The sequence below is a fragment of the Stomoxys calcitrans genome, chromosome 1 (genome assembly GCF_963082655.1).
Source record: "Stomoxys calcitrans chromosome 1, idStoCalc2.1, whole genome shotgun sequence".
Taxonomy (NCBI): Eukaryota; Metazoa; Arthropoda; class Insecta; order Diptera; family Muscidae; genus Stomoxys; species Stomoxys calcitrans.
In genome coordinates, this window is record NC_081552.1 from 36922092 (window position 1) to 36945647 (window position 23556).

At 38.1% G+C, this 23556-nt stretch overlaps 1 protein-coding gene across 4 annotated transcripts in view; it reads left to right on the top strand.

Annotated features, from left to right (window-relative positions):
• LOC106092828 (neurogenic protein mastermind) overlaps nt 1–22877 on the top strand; it is a 77237-nt gene extending 54360 nt beyond the window's left edge. For all 4 annotated transcript variants that reach the window (XM_059363065.1, XM_059363071.1, XM_059363073.1 and 1 more), the window contains 7 exons: nt 12056–12228; nt 12354–12665; nt 12753–12890; nt 13092–13341; nt 13413–13696; nt 13800–13982; nt 22662–22877. In XM_059363065.1, coding sequence (XP_059219048.1) covers nt 12056–12228; nt 12354–12665; nt 12753–12890; nt 13092–13341; nt 13413–13696; nt 13800–13982; nt 22662–22742 — 1421 coding nt within the window. In that variant the 3' untranslated portion in view covers nt 22743–22877. The remainder of the gene's footprint in view (nt 1–12055; nt 12229–12353; nt 12666–12752; nt 12891–13091; nt 13342–13412; nt 13697–13799; nt 13983–22661) is intronic.
• The last annotated feature ends 679 nt before the right edge of the window (nt 22878–23556 follow it).

Below are 23556 nucleotides of genomic sequence, written 5' to 3' on the forward strand. Positions count from 1 at the left end.
CTTGAGCCCCAAAGGGCGCAATTCTTATTCGAATTGGCTGACATTTTACACAGGTCTCCAACATATAATTTAATTGTGGTCCAAACTGGACCATATCTTGATATCGCTCTAATAGCAGAGCAAATCTTTTCTTATATCCTTTTTTTGCCTAAGAAGAGATGCCGGGAAAAGAACTCGACAAATGCGATCCATGGTGGAGGGTATATAAGATTCGGCCCGGCCGTACTTAGCACGCTTTTACTTGTTATTTATTTACTTGTAAAAGGTCATTTTATGTCGCCGTCTGCTTTTCTTCACAATGGATTTCTTTAGCTGCTCCAAACTCAATATTTTTTAACACTTAGGAGCTCGCCTACTGAATATATATCCAAGTTAATTTGCAATAAATCTGCTGGCGTGGACACCCCTGGCGGTGGCCGACGGCCTGTCATTCGTTTTTTTTTCTTCTTTTATTGCCCGCCAGTTTCATTTTTGAAATCTTTTCACACTCAACTATTCTTCTGAAAATCGTGGTTATTTGTTTAGGCATTGGCAACTTCATTTGAACTAAGGTTGCCACCCATAATCAACCCATAAGTGTTCTCCTCCATCATGTATATTTTCAAAAGACTTCTTAGCTGTGGCTTATTCATTCATTCTGCCAACATGATATAGCCAACGTAATTTTGGTATTTCGATACGTTTATTTATTGCAACATCGTCATATGGACCATAGGACGCCCAAATACTCAATTAATTCAGATTGGTGTACAAAGAATTGGTTTGGTGTACACGAAGAATCCTTTCCTCAAACAATGCAATGCCTTATCTGCTTTCGCAACATAGCGCTGCACAAAACCATTCATTGGTGACTATTTTTGCTGAACTCGTAAACACCGAATCCACATGGATGTGTTTACCCATTTTTTTTTGCCAAATCAACCATGTTGCCTTCGTACGAATTTCGTTCAACGAAAGCAGACGACAAGAAAAATAGTTGTTGTTGTTGTTGTAGCAGTTTGTTGTGTTCTATCTTTCGTCCGCTTGATTCTGTTGAGTGTCAAGACCCAGGAACTCTGCGACTAAGATGGGGTGCGTCCACAGGGATCTGGGTCTGAGTCGAGTGGGTCTGGCTGAGCAGTTAAACAGGTGTCGTTTATCGTGTGGTCCCTGCTTACAATCGGGACATACATCTTGTACGTCGGCATCAACCCTTTCTCTGTAGGAGTTGAGGCGGCTGCATCTGCCGGAACGTAATTGAGCCAAAACTACTCTGGAGGTCAATTTCTTCAGGTGCAATGGGAGGCGGTCTACACTTCCCGGCAGCTATTTATAGCATCTGCTATTTACCGCATCTGCATCTGATATGCCGCATGATCTAGAGGTTCTCTCTTGTAGCGCTGAACCTCCCGCTCTAGATCATGTAGGCTTCTGGGCGGTGGGGATATCTATCCATAAGATGATGATTTGGATGGTCTTTGCGATAACAGCCCAAAAGGTATTGCTTAGACAGCATGTAGTTATGTCTTCGCACTGGTAGGTTCTTTGTCTCCTGATGGCTGCCAGCAGGTGACTGAGGAGGGCTGCCAGCAAGTGACTTGAGGACCTTGTTTCTACTTTTGACTTTATCGCAAATTGCGGTGGCATGTGGGGAGAATGTGTAAGGGCTGTCAAATGTGACGCCACGTATTTTGGGACACTTGATGGTCGGTATCATTTCTCCATCGACCATCACAGTCAGCTCAGTATTCACCTCAATGGGTGGGGGGCCTGATGCTATGATCGTACAATCGTCCGCGTATGATACGATCGCAATGCCGGCTGGCGGGGGTGGAATGGTGGATAGGTAGAGGTTAAACAGTACCGGAGATATCACCCCACATTGGGGAACTCCCTGCTTCACTCTACGGTGCTTCGACTTCTTACCGCTAAGTTCCACAAATGACTGGCGACCACACAGATAATTCGCGACTCAGCGTTTCAGACCTGGCTGGAGGGATGTGTTGACGATGTCCTCAAATAGTTTGGCATGGCTGACCGTGTCGAATGCCTTCGATAGTCCACGAGGACCGTCCTATCACATGGCCTAGGCTGTTGAAGACACCGTAAATGTGTGCGGTGATGGCATGCAAAGCAGTTGTTGTCTTCGAAATCCATGTCCATGCTCGGCGAAATTTTCCTATGACGCTCGGGAGGAGTAATGCCTCATGCGTCTTTGCTACTAGTGAGAGAAGGGAGATCGGTCTGTACGACTCCCCCAAACTCGGGACCTTTTCAGGCTTCAGTAGCCGGATCACTCTGCCCATTTTCCAGACATCGGGAACTATAAGAGTGTTCAAAGACAGGTTGAGGACAGAAGTAAGGTACTTAACTCCAGGTAATTACAGATTCTTCAACAATCCCATGGCAGCCGGTAGTACGTACCGGATTGACCCGATGAAGTCCTTCATCGGCAAGGGCTGCCGCCTCAGTGTACAACACACTGCTACAACAACAACAACAACAGATTCTTCAATATCAATGTAGAGATTCCGCCGTCCGGCCTTGGATGATTGGCGCGACGGATGACATTCGTAACTTCGCCCAAGGTAAATTGTGATGGCTGTCCATCGGCTCGGAGACCACGGATGCGACTAATGACTCTCCTCCTTACCCCGTCACTCTCGGGATGCACAATAAATTGACGGTTGAACAACTTGGCGCGTCTCTTCGGATCACTCATGGTTACTTCGCCAAAAGTGACTGAGGTGCTGTCATCCCGTCTACCGAGGTTCGATAGTGACTTAACAGTAGACCATAGCTTGCCTCAACCGGTGCCTAAGTTACATTGCTCCAAGTGTTCCAGCCACAAATTCCAAATTCGTTGACTACCCTATTTATTTCTGCCTGCGCCGGGAAATTGGGCCACACTTGGGGTTTTCGACCGGCTGGTAGTGAGGGCATCCTCATTCACCGTGCAAAACGAGGAGCCTTCAATCTGCTCTGCCAAAGCCATGCCACGCTGGTTTTTACCTAGGGGCGGATGCCATGAAATGTGAAAATCGAGTACTTTATCTGAAGCAAAATGTACCCGAATACTACATGCATTGTACAACGTTCACTCACTGAAATCCGAATCAATCTTTCTTTTTGCTGAAGGGCTCATTTTATGCATTCACTCATCTCGTTACTTGGTGTCTTGCTTATCAGTTTTACTCAGTTCTCAATTGTCTCATACAATATGGTATTTTTAAACGAAGAGTTCAGTTCTTGAAATACTCTATGATTGTTAGTGTGTCTTGAAAGCAGAATTGAATGGTCTTGTGCAGGCCTTTGTTTCCCGAGTACCCATGCTTCTGGACCATTAACGGCACGGGTAGTCTAGGGGCTTAATTCTCGCATCCGATCGAGTTTTGCTTTTTTTATACCCACCACCGAAGGATGGGGGTATATTCATTTTGTCATTCCGTTTGCAACACATCGAAATATCCATTTCCGACCTTATAAAGTATATATATTCTTGATCAGCGTAAAAATCTAAGACGATCTAGCCATGTCCGTCCGTCTGTCCGTCTGTCTGTTGAAATCACGCTACAGTCTTTATAATTAGAGATATTGAGCTGAACTTTTGCACAGATTCTTTTTTTGTCCATAAGCAGGTTAAGTTCGAAGATGGGCTATATCGGACTATATCTTGATATAGCCCCTATATAGACCGATCCGCCGATTTAGGGTCTTAGACCCATAAAAGCCACATTTATTATCCGATTTTGTTGAAATTTGGGACAGTGAGTTGTGTTAGGCCGTTCGACATCCTTTGTCAATTTGGCTCAGATCGGTCCAGATTTGGATATAGCTGCCATATAGACCGATCCTCCGATTTAGGGTCCTAGGCCCATAAAAGCCACATTTATTATCCGATTTCGCTGAAATTTGGGACAGTGAGTTGTCTTAGGCCCTCTGACATGTTTCTTTAATTTGGTCCAGATCGGTACAGATTTGGATATAGCTGCCATATAGACCGATCCTCCGGTTTAGGGTCTTAGGCCCACAAAAGCCACATTTATTATCCGATTTTGATGAAATTCGGGGCAGTGAATTGCGTAAGGCCCATTAACATCCTTCGTTAATTTGGCTCAGATCGGTCCAGATTTGGATATAGCTGCCATATAGATCGATCCTCCGATTTATGGTGTAAGGCCCATAAAAGCCACATTCATCATCCGATTTTGCTGAAATTTGGGACAGTGAGATGTGTTAGGCCCTTTGACATATTTCTTCAATTTGGTCCAGATCGGTTCAAATTTGGATATAGCTGCCATATAGACCGATTTCTTGATTTATGGTGATGGGCCCATAAAATGCTCATTTATTGCCCGATGTCGCCGAAATTTGGAACAGTGAGTTAAGTTAAGCCCCTTGACATACTTCTGCAATATCGCACAGATCGGTCCAGATTTGGATATAGCTGCCATATAGACCGATATCTAGGTTTTAGGTTTTGGGGCCATAAAAGACGCATTTATTGTCCGATGTCGCTGAAATTTGAGACAGTGAGTTTGGTTAGGCTCTTCGACGTCCTTCTTCAATTTTGCCCAGATCGGTCCAGATTTGAATATAGCTGCCATATAGACCGATCTCTGGATTTAAGGTTTAGGGCCCATAAAAGAGGCATTTATTGTCCGATTTCGCCGAAATTTGGGACAGTGCTTAGTGTTAGGCTCTTCGACATGTTTATGCAACTTGGCCCAAATCGGTCCAGATTTGGATATAGCTGCCATGTAGACCGATATCTCGATTTAAAGTCTTGGCCCCATAAAAGGCGCATTTATAATCCGATTTCACTGAAATTTGACACAGTGACCTATGTTCGGCTTTTCGACATCCGTGTCGTATATAGTTCAGATCGGTATATACAGTTCAGATGAGGTATATGAGTATAGGGTATGAAATTTTCACCGAATTTTGATGAAAGGTGGTTTACATATATACCCGAGGTGGTGGGTATCCAAAGTTCGGCCCGGCCGAACTTAACGCCTTTTTACTTGTTTTGGATTATGGCATCCGTTATCGATTATTTCTTTTTGAAACTTCGAATAGAAATGTGCGAGTTTTTACCCGCACCCATTTAACTATTGTAAATAACGAATTTTTGTCTATTTTCAAATTGGGTGAAAAAGGACATCGAGTATGTATTAATCTTTATATTATTCACAATTTTGATCCATAAATCTGCTTAAAAATTAACCTTTTGCTTAAGCCAAATTTGGCAAATTATCTACAAACATGAACAAAACAAAACTTGTGTCATTTAACTTTAAGAAATTTAATGCTGCAGGATATTTTTTCAAGGAAAATGTTCGAACTTTATCCAATTGTACATTGGACTTTGGCTGTTATTTTCCTTGTGCCTGCCCGACATAACAAACATCAAAGAAGCACCGTTGGCTGTGCACAAGGCGACATAATTCACATATTTTTTAGTCCTCTTTCGCATAAAGCAACAATTTAAGAACAGTAAACAAACAATGACATATTGTTTAAAACGTGTTTTTATGTATTTTTTTAATATTAATAACTTTTTTAAACAACCACCGTTTAGTTTGTTTATCTTTGAGATGGCAAAATATGCTCACCGAATGAATTTTCTTCCCCGAAATCGATAATTTTTTTGGACAAATTACGATGTTGTTGTAGAAGTGTGAAGCCCCTGCTGATGAAGGTATTAATCGGGTCAATCCGGTACGTACAAACGGCTGTCATGGGACTAATTACGATCGTAAGCCATGATCCAATTTGAACAAAAATTCGCTCGATAGCGGATGCAAGAGTTAGACCCCAGGCTTTGGTTGGTTTGAAAAGAGGGTGCGGATATTAATCCGCCCCATGCCACTATGGGCATACACCTAAGCCAGTCAATCCCATGGAAGCCGGTTGTACGTACCGGATTGACCCGATGGAATCCTCCATCGGCAAGGGCTGCCGTCTCGGTGTAAAACACACTGCTACAACAACAACAACAACCTAAGCCAGTATTCGGCTTCGAAAAAGAAAATCTAAGTTAGGAATTCCGTGCTGCTTATAAAATCCTGTATTGTTTTCCATAACACACCCTAAGTTGGTTCATGTCTGGTATTGTGAACTCCAAGACTGTTTGTGACCTCATCGTCCTGGTTGTTAGTGCTTTACTGGCCTTAAAGATGTTAACATTCGACCTCCTCGCGTTAATACCACACCTCCTCAAGTATTCCGTAAATCCCAGGCTTATACAGCGTTCCGGGCGTTGATACTATCCACTTTGTTCTATCTCCATTTAATGTCATAGGGTGCAGTTACTCTTACCAATGACCGACCCATAAAATCAATGTAGTCGGCATGTGTTCGCCTGTAAAAAGTGTGCTATACCTATTCAGATTTGCATCTCGTTTAATCTTCTGAAGCCGCCTGTAAAAAGTGTGCTATACCTATTCAAATCTGCATCTCGTTTAATCTTCTGAAGCCGGATATTAAAGAGATCACTCGATAAGCCGTGTTACTTTATGAAAACTCGTTTTGTATTGAAGGGTGCGGAGCTGTGTTTTCCTCTGTTTGCTGTGGAACGTGTGTCAGCCAGCGTCTTTCTGAAATTTCGTAAACATTTTTCAGAAATAGCAAATTGAGATATTGAATGAAATACCTTTTAACGTAAAGGCCGCTTTGTAACAGAGAAGGAAAATACAATATTTATAATAGTACTAAAAAGATACTTTTTGGAACGAAAGAGTACTTTTTTGGTTTGCATAAAAATTTCAAAAGTATTCGAGTGCAGAAGTCAACAATTTTTCTGTGGAAAAATGTTGCCTTACTGATTACTGCTTACACAGTACAACAGCCCTTTAAATATAACACTAAGCAAAGATAGGGGCGCCCCGGTAGCCGAGTTGGTGGCGTTCTTGGATTTCCAGTGAAGGGGTCAGTCGCTGCTGTGGTTTCACAATGGACTTACAATTGTCTAAGTGAGTCTGTAAAGGACTGTCACTATTTCCTAACCTAACCACAGACGTAAGATCCCCATATTTTGCGATATATTCGAGATATACATGAGCTATAAGTGAACCGATTTATTCGAAATATTGTAACCTAAGAATGGGAACGCCCCAACCCAAAACCCCACAAACCGACATATAGACAAATTGCTACAATATGGGATCTAAATGAGAGGTATTTAGGAATAGAACACCATTCTCATATAGAAATTGAGTTTAAGTTTTAACTTTCTAGAGGCTCAATAAGTCATATAACCTCGTGCATAAGGATTCTTAATCTAAATGTGAACTGATATTGCCCTATTAAAATTCCAAACGCCCTGCATACTTCAAATGCTACATTCTAATGTACATGATTCGATCGGCTAACAGGTGAATATTCCAATTTTATCGTGATGCGTTCCCAAATAAAAAACATCCGAATAATTAAAAAAGTTCTTAGTGCATGAAAATGTACGGCACTTTTGGGGTGGAAAACGTGCTGAGAAAAGTACTAAAGTACTGAATTTCCCATCCCTGCTTTGTAGTCGTTGAAAAGCTGGTAAGTGTCGATCTGTTTCTGTTGTTTTTTGGATTCGGCGCAGCGTGAAAATCTGATCTATCGTGGCTTTTTTCTTGGCATTAGGTGGGAAAAGACGTTACGCATCTAATGATGGACTCCTGCCGTATGTCGGGCTTCGCCTTAAACGGCTAAAAATTTAATCGGATGTCGAAATTTTTACAAAATAGTGTTATGGTTGTCGAAGACGAAAATTCGTCTACAGTTTTGGTATAACATGAGTCGAATTCGACTGAGCAGAGAATATGTGAGAAAGAAGATGACAACAAAGAGAATGCAAACAAAAATCGGACAACTTAATACCGTCAAACCTGGCCGGCTGTTAACAGCTTTCGCGTGAGACCACCTTATTTAATCCGCCTTGAGTGAATTCAACCGAGGTTGTAGTTCACTCCAATACGAATTTCGTGAAGGTCGCCCAAAATCAGTTGTTGTTCCAAAAACCATTAATGCTGTGCGCCAACTGATATTGCAAGATCGTCATGTGATCTATCCTGAAAGTGAGACATCCCTAGGCAAAAGTGGGACAGGCATACATTCAATATTGCATTTTTTATCATTGGATCCCACACAATTTGTCAATCGCTCAAAAAAGGCTCGTGTCGATTGATCGAAAAAAGGCTCCAAAAATAAGATCGCGGTGCTTCGAAAAAGGTCTATGACATCGTGAATCGAGCCCGAAAGTAAACAGCAGTCGACTGTATGGGTGTTTTAAGATGAGCCAAATCCAACATTGGATTGACGAGCAACTTTTGTATAAAAAGCCTGGTTTTTCGGTAAAACTGGACATGTCGCAATCGTACCACTAGAACATCATAGAACAGTCATTTCTGAGTGATACACAACCATTTGTTTGCCAGTCGGATCGCCCTTCACCATGACAATGCGATCTTTCACACATCGGCTCAAACAATTGCATTTTTGAGCATTCAAAACATCGATTTGATGAGTCATCCGCCGTATAGTCCAGACTTGGCACCGAATGCCTTCTCTTTATTCTCGTACGTAAAAAATAAAATGATAGGTCAACGTTTTTCAACACCTGAAGAAGCGGTTGATGCATGTTTTGGAGATACCTTAATCGGAGCGGCAAAAGTGCTTCGACAATTGGTTCAAACACATGCAAAAGTGTATAGACCTTAATGGGGAATATTTTGAAAAACAAAAAAGCGATTTTCGATTATTAATATTTGTTTTTGTTCTCTAATCCCGAAATATAAAAGGCGTAGCACCCTTTTCAAACATTCATTTTATAGGCTGAACATTTATCTGTCATATGCCGTTTAAAACATTCAATTATTTTATTCCATTCATTCGATATGATTTTTGAAACGAAAAAACTCATACCGCGCCACTGTGCGACGTAGTGTTGTCTATAGCGTTTCACCGTCAAATCTAATAATACGTTGACATTCCATTCGTTGAGCAGTTGTTTATCGATATCAGCTGATTTTGTAGAGGACACAGGTAAAACGATGAATTGCTAGCTGACAGTGATCAATTGGAAAAAAATCTGCAGGAAGTATTGAAACAGGCTCTGAAAAAGATGTCACACTTGATTCAGATCCAAGATATGTTAACCAATCGAAATTATCCGTAAAAAGAATTTTCTGGATCTTATCCAAAGAATGGCAATCTAGCATGGAAATTTGCCCATGAACATTCCATTTAGAAACAGCGAGAAATCTTCTCGCACATTAATGACGTCACTAGGGGGGATAACCACCACCAACAATTGTCTGATATTCTCTCGGATATGCTTACCTCTAAGCTACGGTGACCCCAACTTTATTATAGATTGGTCAAGAAAGTTGATGAAACTAGAGCCGGCTTTGAACCGTTTTTGAAAAAATGTCAATTTTGTGGCACTTTTGTTTTTCCAAAAAAATTTCTTTTTTACCCTTTTTAAAAATTTTCAACTGTAACGTTGACTGTGGCTTGACTTGAAACACTATTCTACATTCGGCTTGTGGAACAAATGTTCTGACATAGCCATAGCGGCACATCTCAATGGTTATATTATCCACTCTTATTTCCCCCAACTTCCATAATAATCGCGTCCGTTTGTTGCGCTAGCAGAGACTGCGGAAGATATTGTGCTCTACATCATCTACCACTTCTTATTCCTTGTAGATGCAGAATGGTAAGCTGTATAATCTGCATCACAGAAAAGTTTTCGTCGCCTTTGTTGAGCCTGTTAGCCAAAAAGCCGGGCCATAACAAAGGCAATGCTCCAACATTTCGTTATCTTTCGCACATGGTATAACTTGCCCCACCTATTCTGCTATAGTGCGCCCGTAGTCCTATGTGTCCTCTAGTGGTACAAACAGCTATGCTGACCTCCTTCTCACTTCCTTTCAGTATTAGTCCACTGATCGATTCACTATCGTCCTTATGAACATGCTACATAAATCGGACTGCGTTACCCCTAAAGTCTTCGGATACACCTCTGTATTGGCCGTGAAATCGTCTGTCCTTTCAATCTTCCTTACTCAGCTATGGCCCCACACTCAAACTTTGCAGATCGTGCCATTCTCCTTACATTACAAGACCATATGTGACCTCACCATGCTGGTTGTTATAGCCGCGATGACCATCTTACTGTCCGTAAAGATTTTCACAATCAACCTTCTCGCTTTAACACCATACCCTCTCACACATGCCGTGAAGGCCAGGATCACCGCCTGCAGAACCATACTAAGGTCAGACAGACCGAAACAAATCTTATCCCCTGGGTCCTCAATGTAGACCCCCAGGTACACTCTGTCCTCCAGCAGCAATGCCAGGCACTTGACTTCAAGTTTCGTCTTAATTATCTGGTCCGAAACCTCTTCCATTTCTTCCAGGTTTCCCATCGTCCCTCGATTATGTGACCTGCTTCTATCTTCTATCCATTCACCTATCGCCTTGAATCTCTGAGCTGCAATGGCCGCCTCATATTTACTACTACCAAATTTCCCATGAACTTTCCCCTAAGGAACAGGGGATAACTTCTCTCATATCAATGAGTGCAGTCCGATTAAAGGATAAGCTCAATGATAAGGGGCATAGCGACACCACTTAGTATGGGCCGGATATTTAGAAAAGTCTCCAGCGCCTTGGGCGTGACCCTCATGGCCCCGCTTATGGCTAGACAATCTGTTGCACTTTTTCTCTATCCCAGTTCACAAAGCTACTGAGTCTAATTACGCTCCTGTAGAGCCTCTAAACTCTCCTCGGATTCACGACCCATCTCGAGTCTATGGCTCTGCACGGCATGACTATAAAAACCACACTGGCTGAAATATTGAACTTCGATATGTGTGGTTTTTATAGTGGTCACGAGAAAATCAGCTGATAGCGGATACATGTTGCGGATAGCGGAATGATCCATACGGAGTAGCTGCAATTGCAATCGCGGACAATCAGCGATATCGAGTGGAGAGTCAGTGAGAGGACGGGCGGCACCGGCTCTTACTTAAATACTGAGTGCCTATGAAGCTCGATATGGACAAGGCGAGTTATTGGCACCTTAAAATAGCCAATGGACATAACATTTCCCCGGCAATTGCTTCTATGGACCGAAACAAGATGGACTGGACGAGGATCGCTGCTTCCACATACAAAATGTGGCTACAATAACAGTAATAAAGCTTTCAATTGGATATTCACAATAGAACTCAATTTCAATAGACATTTATAATTCACAATAAAGCTTTCAAATGGTTATTCACAATAGAACTTTTGTGATATTTGCAGCAGCATATGCGGTAAATCAGCATAAACATTTTTAATTGCATGATTTATGTTGTAAGGCGTTGTTTTAGATATATATATATATATATATATACAGGGTGGCTGATGAAAGCCGCTACCAAAAAAAAATGTAATAACTTTTTTTCTATTTAATAATAATAATTTAATAATTAATTTAATTAATTAATTAATTAATTTAATTAATAATAATTTAATAATTAATTTAATAATTTAATTTAACATGAATAAAAGAAAAATGTATTCCATACACCGAAAAAAAAATGTAGCAATATTCATCATTGTAGCAATATTCATCAGCCACCCTGTATATATACATTGCTTAATTGTTAAAAGCATACTCTCGTAGATTTTGTTTTTCAAGTAATGTGCAAATTCCACTATTCTTCATCAATTATAACAACAATTCAATCTTTCTTTAAAAGCAATTATGGCTGTACACAAACCAATAACGACATAAGTAGTATGATAAAAAAAAAAACAGTTTAAATAGGATAAATCTTACTTGTTATCAATTTCCATGTGCTCTACTCCTGGTTCCATTTTCTATTTAACAAAAGATATTTAAATGTTCAAAGGGAAGGTCCAAATGCTATAGATTGCTATTGCTATAAAGAAAAAGCTTTGCGAGAGTAATACCTACTAGGTAACATCATATGAGCTGAACTGAGCTGTAGTAGTAGTAGTAAACAAAAGGGACTAGTTGCATAATTTTGTTTCTTGTTCTTTGTCGCTCACTGTTTTTTTGGACACCTTTTAGATCCTTTAACACTCCCGCCACGACGTGAACAGTGTTTACGTAAGGCTAAAACAAATAGTATTGCCATAATGGGTAACACTGCCACAGCAGCGCCTGCTGATGATGTTATGGCTGAGCCCGATGAATTTGCTGACTCTGATACAGATCCCGTATGGACACCACAGGAAGAAGATGTATGTTGTCTCTCTCTCTCTCTCTCTCTCCCTCTTTCTAAGCTTATCTCGTAATAGCTAAGAAATGTAGTGAAATCATTTAACATTTGATTGTGTGTGTGTGTTTTATGTTTTCATTTCAAAAGAGCGAAGATGGCAAAGGATTCAAGCGAAAAATGGCAAGACGTACTAAAAGTTCTCCGCGGAAACATTTCAATCAGCAGCCGCCACTGCAACATCAACAACAACAGCAACAGCAAACTGCACAACAGCAGCAGCAGCAACAACAACAGCAATTGCAACAATCGCCAGTGCAACAACAACAGCAGCAGCAGCAACAGCAACCTCCCAATGCTGTTGTCAGCAATGATGGTTATACCTTAAATCATGACATGGCGAGTAGTTCGGGAAACTATACTAATTCATCAGGCGCTGGCGCCGGATCGGATAATTTCAAAGTAAATTCCATAGTGACATGAAACAAGAATTAGGTTTAAAAGATTTAATAAAAAATAATGTTATTGTGCCTTATGCCTGTTTTGCAGACCGGTGACTTTATTGTCTTACGCACGGATTTGGTAAATGATTGGCCCACCATTTGGCAAGTGGATTCTAAGTGTATTTTACAAAAATACGAGGCATTTTATCAAAATGGCAAGACATTTTATCGCAATATGTCCAAGGTAAAACACCAAAGATAAAGGAAAAGGAACAATTTTCAACTTCAAAAATAAGAATCTTGAAAATCATTGGCATGGTGTTTTTGGTTGGTGTTATTTTGTAACACTCAATGAAAGCCACAATTTTCATTTTTATGTGTATGTCGTTTTGTTTTTAATCCTGTCTCTCTCTCTCTCTCTCCCTCTCTGTGATGTGTTTTCCAGTACGCTTCTTGGAATTTGGATACGAAAAAGTTATATCTAAAAGCTCCCGTACGCATACAAGTCCAATCTCACACTGAGACAATTGTAGAATTTCTAAGATCCGAATTAATTGCCGATGACACCGAGCAATTCATAGAAAAAATCATGGAAGACTATCTATCATATCGTGATCATTTTGAAATTTATATACAAACCATGATATCTCAAGTATTAGATCCTAGCTTCTTCTCTGAAATAACGAGAGAGAAGGGTATGTATGCCTAGAGAGAAATCATTTAAATAATCATTTTTTTTTTTAATGAGAAGACCATTCTGTTGCAGATGAATACTTTTTGGGCAGTGTAAGAGCCCTCGACACAATACTGGATAATTGTAAACGCAAACTATTGTCTATAACACCCTGGACGCGAAGTGTTATAACATCCATAGAGACTTGGCCCAAGTGTCATGTCTTCTCCGAATGGGGGCAAAATAATTTAACGCAGAAAAATTGTGCTGGTTGCCATCAACCGGGAATTTCTGTGCGATTTTTACTCTTCGGTCAACCGTATAATTCGAATACCATGCAAACTATACCCACAGATGCGCGTATTACCTATGAAAAGGTACAAGTAGAAATATTTTTTTTTTATCATAACTGGAAACTGGAAATAATGGAAAAATGTTTCATTAATGTTGGCTTTTATAATTTTTTTTTTTTAATTAAAGGATATTCTACTGTGTCGCATCTGTGCTGCTCGGGCCGATATTTTCCATAAAATTGCTCATGAAAAATACAATTTATATGTTAACTGTGCACGCCGTGTCTCCGAGCTGCAAGCAGAGAATCCCAGCAAATCATCAACGGAAATTCTAAATGATCTTCTGGCGGAACACAATTGGATTGATGAGGTATTTGAAAATAAAATGTTGTTTGCCATATATGTTTAGCATATATATATCTATACCTATAGATATTGAAGAGTGAGAATAAACTCTGATTTCTTTATATGCACGTAGCTAGACCCCTACTAGATGAGTTTTAAACTGTTTTTTTTTTTTTGTTTTTTTTTTTTTTTTTTGTTATGAAAATGGAACCACAGGGAAGAGGCATATCGTATTATTTCTATTAGTATTGTATGCTAGAGATTTTTTTTATTGTCTTTAGTCATTTTAATGTTATGCATATAAGCCTCGATTTATTTTCTATATGAAAACTAAGAGTGATCATCGACAATGTCCAAAAGGACTAGTCTAATTTGGATAGCAAACATTTGTTAAAATATATATAAACAAATGCCTACGTTGTTTGATTGTAAACGATTTTTCAATCATTTTTTTTGTATTCTTCACCATAGGAAATGTTCTGAAAATATTGGCCCAAGACCCTTTAAAGTCTATGGGTGTAAGGTTGAAATGAGGGTGGGAATGTTAATCCGCCCAATGCCACCATGGACATACGAGGTCTGAGTTACGAGTTACGTATGTTCGATTTTCGCTTTTGTTTTTTTTTTGTTATGTGTTGGTACACATGTCTCTTCTATATGTATATTGGCAATGTTAGCCATTTTGAATTGTCGGTTTATTTTTGCCAGATAAAAAGGTTAGTCGTGTTTTGGTGTGTTCTTCGATTTTTACTATTCGTAAAAATGGATCAAACCAAGGCGTATTTAATAAGGTGGCCGCATCAGCACAGCTGATGGAATTTTATATGTCAAGTCATTTTTGAATTCGCCTTATAAAAATTTAAAAACTTCAAAATAAATATTTTATAAATTAATCTTTAAGTTTGCTGGTGTTTTGGAGAGGATATCTGAGGGGGATTACTTTTTGAAAACATTTAAAATAACGGTTATTTTTGATCCGACCTTGCATACTTTGTGGGGTCTCAGATCATTACTTCGATGAGTTACAAACGGAAGAAATATGTTAGTATTTCGTTGAAGGGGACAATATATTGGGTTGCCCAAAAAGTAATTGCGGATTTTTCATATAGTCGGCGATGACAAATTTTTTCACAGCTTGTGACTCTGTAATTGCATTCTTTCTTCTGTCAGTTATCAGCTGTTACTTTTAGCTTGCTTTAGAAAAAAGAGTAAAAAAAGTATATTTGATTAAAGTTCATTCTAAGTCTTATTAAAAATGCATTTACTTTCTTTTAAAAAAATCCGCAATTACTTTTTGGGCAACCCAATAGTTATTGATGAATAAATAAATACTTTTTGAAAAATTTAAAATAGTGGTTATTTTTTGATCACACCTCTATACCTTAGCCAGTGATCGGTTTTCAAAATCTCAATAGGCTATGCCAGAGTTTCGTCAATCCAAGACTGCCGCTGGCAGCAGTACCTCACACTAGAGCTGGCAAAATATCGATGGCACTATCGATATTTTATGTTTGAATATCGTTGGATTTTGTTTTCCTATCGATACTATGGGCAAAATTAAATTGTTTGCAAAATTTAACAAAAACAAGTAAGGATGGGCTAAAGCCATTGCATATATAGGCTAAGTTGCCGAATTCAAAATTTGCTTTAATTTTATATGTAGAATTTCGATCAAAATCCGTACATATTGCAGCAGCCATAGAGTAAATCATTGCGCAAATTTTTGGAAAGATCGTTTAATAAATGCGTTAGCAAAGGTCTTAGAAGTGAAAATCGGGAGATGCATATATACAGGAGCTATTGGGTTGCCCAAAAAGTAATTGCGGATTTTTCATATAGTCGGCGTTGACAAATTTTTTCACATCTTGTGACTCTGTAATTGCATTCTTTCTTCTGTCAGTTATCAGCTGTTACTTTTAGCTTGCTTTAGAAAAAAAGTGTAAAAAAAATGTATATTTGATTAAAGTTCATTCTAAGTTTTATTAAAAATGCATTCACTTTCTTTTAAAAAATCCGCAATTACTTTTTGGGCAACCCAATATATCATAAACTGAACAAATTCCTATGAAATTCATCAGTCACCAAAAAAGAGGAACCTTCATGTAAAATTTTGTGATTTTTTTTTTAACAAATTACTAAATCATTGAGTATTATTTAAAATCGGACGAAAATATATATGGGAGCTATATCTAAATCCGAACTGATTTCTATTAAATTCATTAGCAGTACCGGGAGTCATAGGGGAATCCATTGTGCCAAACGGGTAATAAATAACCAAATTACTACAATACTAGTCCAAATTCGACGAAGATATATATATGGGAGCTATATCTCAATCTGAACCGATCTATAAAAAATTCACCAATAATGTGGAGGCTTATAAGAGAATCCCCCGGGCAAGATTTCGTGAGAATCGGTTTACAAAAATTGAAAATTGCGACCTGTACTTTGTACACAAATTAACATGCACAGACGGACGGACAGACAGACGAACATAGCTAAACCGAATCAGAAAGTGATTCTGAGTCGATCGGTACACTTCCCAATGGGTCTATCTCTCTTCCTTTTTTCTGGGTGTTACAAACAAATTCACTTTTTGTTGCCGAAAATGCAAAAGCTTGACTTGCATGACATGTGGTTTCAACAAGACGGTGCCACATGCCACACAGCATGTGAAAAATTCCCCAAACAAATGAAAGGGAGTAAAGATAAAAAATTATGAATTTATTTGTACCACGTCTTATTATTTACGAACAAGTTATTATCTACGGAAATCATTTTTCTCTTTTTCATCAAAACCAGTACAATTTTGTTAGGTTCTCCCGGTTTAAATATGTTATGCACCCACCATAGAAAATTTACATAAGTTTTTCCGTTTTATTGACAACTAGCTGAACCGGGCCCGCTCCGCTGTGCCTTCTGTTACTTTATATGGAACAAAATTATCCTTTGAATATTTATTTTCAGCAATTAAAGAGCTTTCAGTGAAATACGTTCCTAGGAGAATAGTATATGTATTGGGTTGCCCAAAAAGTAATTGCGGATTTTTTAAAAGAAAGTAAATGCATTTTTAATAAAGCTTAGAATGAACTTTAATCAAATATACTTTTTTACACTTTTTTTTCTAAAGCAAGCTAAAAGTAACAGCTGATAACTGACAGAAGAAAGAATGCAATTACAGAGTCACAAGCTGTGAAAAAATTTGTCAACGCCGACTATATGAAAAATCCGCAATTACTTTTTGGGCAACCCAATATATCGCTGGAATAACAGTATAACAATATTAATGTTTCTATCTGAATCCCATATGATCCTTATTAGTCTCTGAATTCGATCAGAGAGTTTAGGGTCATTTACGTTTGGGTGTAAGATATACTCTATTCTTAAAAGTCTTTATTTCAGCCCGATATTGTCATGATGTCCGATTTAGCAGTGTTTTCGTGGGTGAGTTGGTCACCTAGACACTTGGCCCTGAAAAAAATATCAGCATTGTGCTCTTCTCTCAATTACCATTTATTTAAACCCCATATTGCAATTGGTTTAAGGGGAGTTTATGGAATGAATTGTCCTCAAACTCTTGGCCCTCCACAGGAATAGGAATAAATCTATAAGCCGCTTTTCGGCAGCACTATGTCTAGCAACCGTCCCAACTACCAAGAAAAGCAGCCGCCGCACGGACATGTTGATTAGATCATCAAGTTCTAGCTCCATAAAAGTAGGACGTTAGATAAAGCAGCGTATCAGTCAGACTACCACAGCATTTAGCACGGCGAAGTAGAATCAAATCTCTATACTACTCACTTAAGTAGTTCCGCCCAAGAACGATCCGGTAGATTCAGTTCTTTTTTGGGCAAGGGAAAACGTCAACGTTCAGGATGTGTGTCCCGCATGCAACCAGGGACAACACGGCACAATTAATCTATTTATCTGGAAGCATCTCATTTTAGCCAACGATTGTTGGATGGAGATGGAAATTTGTTATCATAGAAATATCGTGACAAGCTATGGGCCATAGAATACAAAAAGTAAAACAAACATTACAATAGCAACACTAAACATGTTTGTAAACTTTTTTAACAACCTTTATAACTTCTTTTGGTTTAATTTACCATTTTATATTCTTGTTTTTCCAAAAAAAAAAAGCAAATGTTTAACCAAAATAAAACAGCTGATGCAAAACAGCTGTTTTCGCAATACCCCCTTTTACAAATTTTTCCTCTCCTCATTCAATCAGAATAGGAGGATTTTAGTTAATTTATTGGGAGTTTATTCCCAGGGCTGTAAATGAAAAAAAAAAACGATAATCATATCCAAAAAGAAAGAAACATCGAAGAAAAAAACCAGTAAGGAAAGGCAAAAGACGGGCAGAGCCGACTATATAATACCCTACACCACCTGGTGCACATAGTACTTTTTATATGTAGAACTTATCTCGAAATCTAGTCAGACTTTAATTTTGAAACCTATGGAAATATCAAATAGAACCTTGTAACATTTTCCTACGATAGGACAACAAATTTGGATTACCACATCCTTAAAAGGCCATATCGGATAAAAGATTATACGGGAGTTATATCGAAACCTGTGCCAATTTTGATGGCACATGCTGGGAAGTCAAATAGAACACCCCTCACGCCCTATATTGAAGAGATGTGAAAAAAATTGTGCCAGTAGCCTTAAAAATCCTTATCGGATAAAAGAGGTGCTATATCTAAATTTGTATTGATTTCTATGAAATTTTGCAGTCGTATTGTAACGTCAAATAAAACGTCTCATGCAAAATCGGACGAAAATTGTGCTTTCTACAGGCTTAAGTCTATTACGCATGAAAGATATATGGGGGACCTATATTTAAATTTAAACCGAATTTTATGAAATTTTGCACACGTATTAAGGCGTCAAATAAAACACCCCGAACTACATCTTATACACACATTTCCACAACCTTAAAAGACCATATTGGATATATTGGGTTGCCCAAAAAGTAATTGCGGATTTTTTAAAGTAAAGTAAATGCATTTTTAATAAAACTTAGAATGAACTTTAATCAAATATACTTTTTTTACACTTTTTTTTTCTAAAGCAAGCTAAAAGTAACAGCTGATAACTGACAGAAGAAAGAATGCAATTTACAGAGTCACAAGCTGTGAAAAAATTTGTCAACGCCGACTATATGAAAAATCCGCAATTACTTTTTGGGCAACCCAATATATGGGAGCTATGTCTTAATCTTGACCGATTTATATGAAATATTGCACTCGCATTGGGACTTTAAATTAAGCACCTCTTGCCAAATTTTGTAAAGGTCGGACCAAAATTGTGGCTTCTACAGCCTTTATAGTCCAAATCGGATTAAAGATATATATAAATCTGAACCGATTTTGTTCAAAATCAATAGCTTTCGTTTGCGCTTAAAAAGAGACTTGTGCAATATTTCATGACAATCAGACAATAAATGCGACCTATAACTTGATCACAAGAACACACGGACAGACAGACAGACAGACGGACATGGCTAAATCGAATCCGGAAGTGATTTTAAGCCGATCGGTATACTTATCAATGGGTCTAGCTCTTCTCCTTCTAAGCGTTGCAAACAAATGCACAAAGTTATAATACCCTATACCACATAGGTGGTGTAGGGTACAAAGAGAAATCCTTCTATTGTATCTCATCAAAGTGTCAAAGGAGTTTTTTTTTTCGATATGTATCATTGTCATAATTGAAAACACGCAAGGAGTTAAGGCCTGGTTATTCTCTCGTAAATGTAGAATAAATGTATCGTAAATGTAAAGAGGCATGCAAATGTACGCGATGGCGGTCTTCCTAAATATATTGAGAGGGCATTTAACATCGAGGAGATGGGTCGATAGTCACCGCTCTGAGCCGCACGGGGATCCAGCCAAATTTCTCCTTGTGGACGGACTGTATGCTACGTGACAGCACTATCAAGGCGGACTTCGCAGATAGTGTGGTCAGAAGGTGGCAGGTGATAAGGGGAACCCCTTGGGGAGGTGTGTTCTCGCCAATTTTCTGGAACTAAGTGCTAAACGAATTCCTAAGATGGAGGCAGGGACTCGACTGGGTCTATACTATGACACAACCAACATTTCAGGCAGAGCTCTGTGCTATAACGATAGACGCAAAATAAATTCGGGGATTAACAGTTTTGGAAATCAGTATATATGACGGCCCTCAAGGCCATGGGTTCTATTGGGCTGCCCAAAAAGTAATTGCAGATTTTTTCATATAGTCGGCGTTGACAAATTTTTTCACAGCTTGTAACTCTGCAATTGCATTCTTTCTTCTGTCAGTTATCAGCTGTTACTTTTACCTTGCTTTAGAAAAAAAGTGTAAAAAATGTATATTTGATTAAAGTTCATTCTAAGTTTTATTAAAAATGCATTTACTTTCTTTTAAAAAATCCGCAATTACTTTTTGGGCAACCCAATATATCCCGTATATAAGTCTTTCATCGGCAAGGGCTGTCGCCTCGGTCTACAACACACTGCTACAACAACAACAACACACTAATGTATATTCATATACCAATTCTAGAATTTTCGTCTTTTATTGTCAATAAATCTGCAAAACTTATGCAAACCTTCTGTGGTGGGTACATGACATTTATGCTGGTAGAACTTAAAAAAAATTGTCCTTGTTTTTGATGAAAGTGAAATGAAAAAGTTTAAGTAAAAAATAATTTCCGTACATAATAAATTGTTCGTAATTAATAAGAAGTGGTAACATTTTTTTTATAAAAACAATTAAATTTTTAATTTTTTATACTAGCTCCCTTCCATTTGTTTAAGGGAATTTTTTTTATCGCTTTTATCCCTTTTATTTCGATTCAGAATACCTACTTTTTTCCCCGGGAGACATTTTCAATTTTCGAAGTTTGTTTAGAATAAGGGAAAAGGGAGTAGGGAACAAACTCCCAGGAATTTGTTATTCAGAATAGGGGAAAAGGGAATAAGGAAAAAACTCCCAGGGAATTGATATTCAGAATAGGGCTGATTGTTTTATTTTACAATAGGTAATTTGCTGCGGGCAAAAACTCTCTCATTTCTGTTCGAAGTTTCGAATAGAATTATTCGATAACGGATGTCATAATCCAAAAAATGTGAAACTCGATAGTAATAAGTCGATGACGGATGCGAGAATTAGGCGCCTGAATGCCTATGATGCTCGATATGACAAGGCGGGTTGGGGGGGACTTTAAATAACCAATGGCCAACCTGTTTCCGCGGCGATAGGTCCTTTGGACCGGAACGAGCTTGCTCACCTACAGAGCAACAACAACACTATTTTTTTTTTATCTTATATTTTTATACCCTCCACCATAGGTGGGGGGGTATACTAATTTCGTCATTCTGTTTGTAACTACTCGAAATATTCGTCTGAGACCCCATAAAGTATATATATTCTTGATCGTCGTGACATTTTATGTCGATCTAGCCATGTCCGTCCGTCTGTCTGTCGAAAGCACGCTAACTTCCGAAGGAGTAAAGCTGGCCGCTTGAAATTTTGTACAAATACTTCTTATTAGTGTAGGTCGGTTGGTATTGTAAATGGGCCATATCGGTCCATGTTTTGATATAGCTGCCATATAAACCGATCTTGGGTCTTGATTTCTTGAGCCTCTAGAGGGCGCAATTCTTATCCGATTGGAATGAAATTTTGCACGACGTGTTTTGTCATGATATCCAACAACTGCGCCGAGTATGGTTCAAATCGGTTTATAACCTGATATAGCTGCCATATAAATCTATCTTGGGTCTTGACTTCTTGAGCCTCTAGAGTGCGCAATTCTTATCCGATTGTAATGAAATTGTGCACGACGTGTTTTGTTATGATATCCAACAAATGTGCCAAGTATGGTTGAAATCGGTCCATAACCTGATATAGCTGCCATATAAACCGATCTTGGGTCTTGACTTCTTGAGCCTCTAGAGTGCGCAATTCTTATACGATTGGAATGAGTTTTTGCACGACGTGTTTTGTTATGATATCCAACAACTGTGCCAAGTATGGTTCAAATCGGTCCATAACCTGATATAGTTGCCATATAAACCGATCTTGGGTCTTGACTTCTTGAGCCTCTAGAGTGCGCAATTCTTATACGATTGGAATGAGTTTTTGCACGACGTGTTTTGTTATGATATCCAACAACTGTGCCAAGTATGGTTCAAATCGGTTCATAACCTGATATAGTTGCCATATAAACCGATCTTGGGTCTTGACTTCTTGAGCCTCTAGAAGGCGCAATACTTATCCGATTTGCCTGATTTGTAGGACGGATTCTCCCATGACCATCAACATACGTTTTTATTATGGTCTGAATCGGTCTATAGTCCGATACAGCTCCCATATAAATCGATCTCTCTATTTTACTTCTTGAGCCCCCAAAGGGCGCAATTCTTATTCGAATTGGCTGACATTTTACACAGGTCTCCCACATGTAATTTAATTGTGGTCCAAACCGGACCATATCTTGATATCTCTCGAATAGCAGAGCAAATATTTTCTTATATCCTTTTTTGCCTAAGAAGAGATGCCGGGAAAAGAACTCGACAAATGCGATCTATGGTGGAGGGTATATAAGATTCGGCCCGGCCGAACTTAGCACGCTTTTACTTGTTTAATTTCAAGTTTAATCGAAATGTAACATATAATATTTCATGTTTTGTTTTTATATTTACAGCTCTTCCGTAATATGCGCAACTCTTGGGCCGAAGTCGAAAGTCTAGAAAGGCAAAAACGCTTTAGAGAAGTTTCACAATAATAAAACTATGCTGAGACTTTTTGCAAATAACACATACATACTCACAATGGTCGTGTGTGGATTATGCTACATATTCCTTCTACTGCAATACATATACAAAACAGACAGAATAATAAAATAAAACAAACTATTCAATGATAAGTTTTATTGGCAAATACATGAAGAAGACGATAAAGGAGTATAAGAAGAAGACGACGACGTCGATGAGGAAGTAAATGAAGAAATCTATAATAATATTAATATACATAGTGAAAGCAAATTAGTTTTGCTTATAAATATTATATATATATATATATACATAATTATAAATATATGGTTAAACAGCAACAACAACAACAACTACACATCTAAAAATAATAACAACACTTAATTTACTGAAACCATAATTTAGTATACAAAAATTTTAAATTTTTGTTTTATATAATGTTACAAAACGATGATGAAGAAGAAGAAAAAAAAAACAATATTATTTTTATTATATTTAAATATAATTTTTTTATTTCTTTTAGAATGGCATACATTTTCATTTTTAATTAGTTCATATATATCCATATCCCCCATACAAAAACAAACAAACAAAAAAAAAAAAAACAAACAAGAAATAATATTCGTGCATATTATTAAAATAATAATAAAAATAATTATAATAATATTGATGATTTTAAGGGCGAAGAACAATTTGTATTTGTTTTTTGATAAAAATTCTAATTTGTTTTCTTTTCTTTTTTTTTTAATAAAAAAGAAACTAATTCAAAATATTTTATTTTTATTTAGTTGTATAAAGTTAAGTTTTCTTTTGTCTTTACTTTAAGGT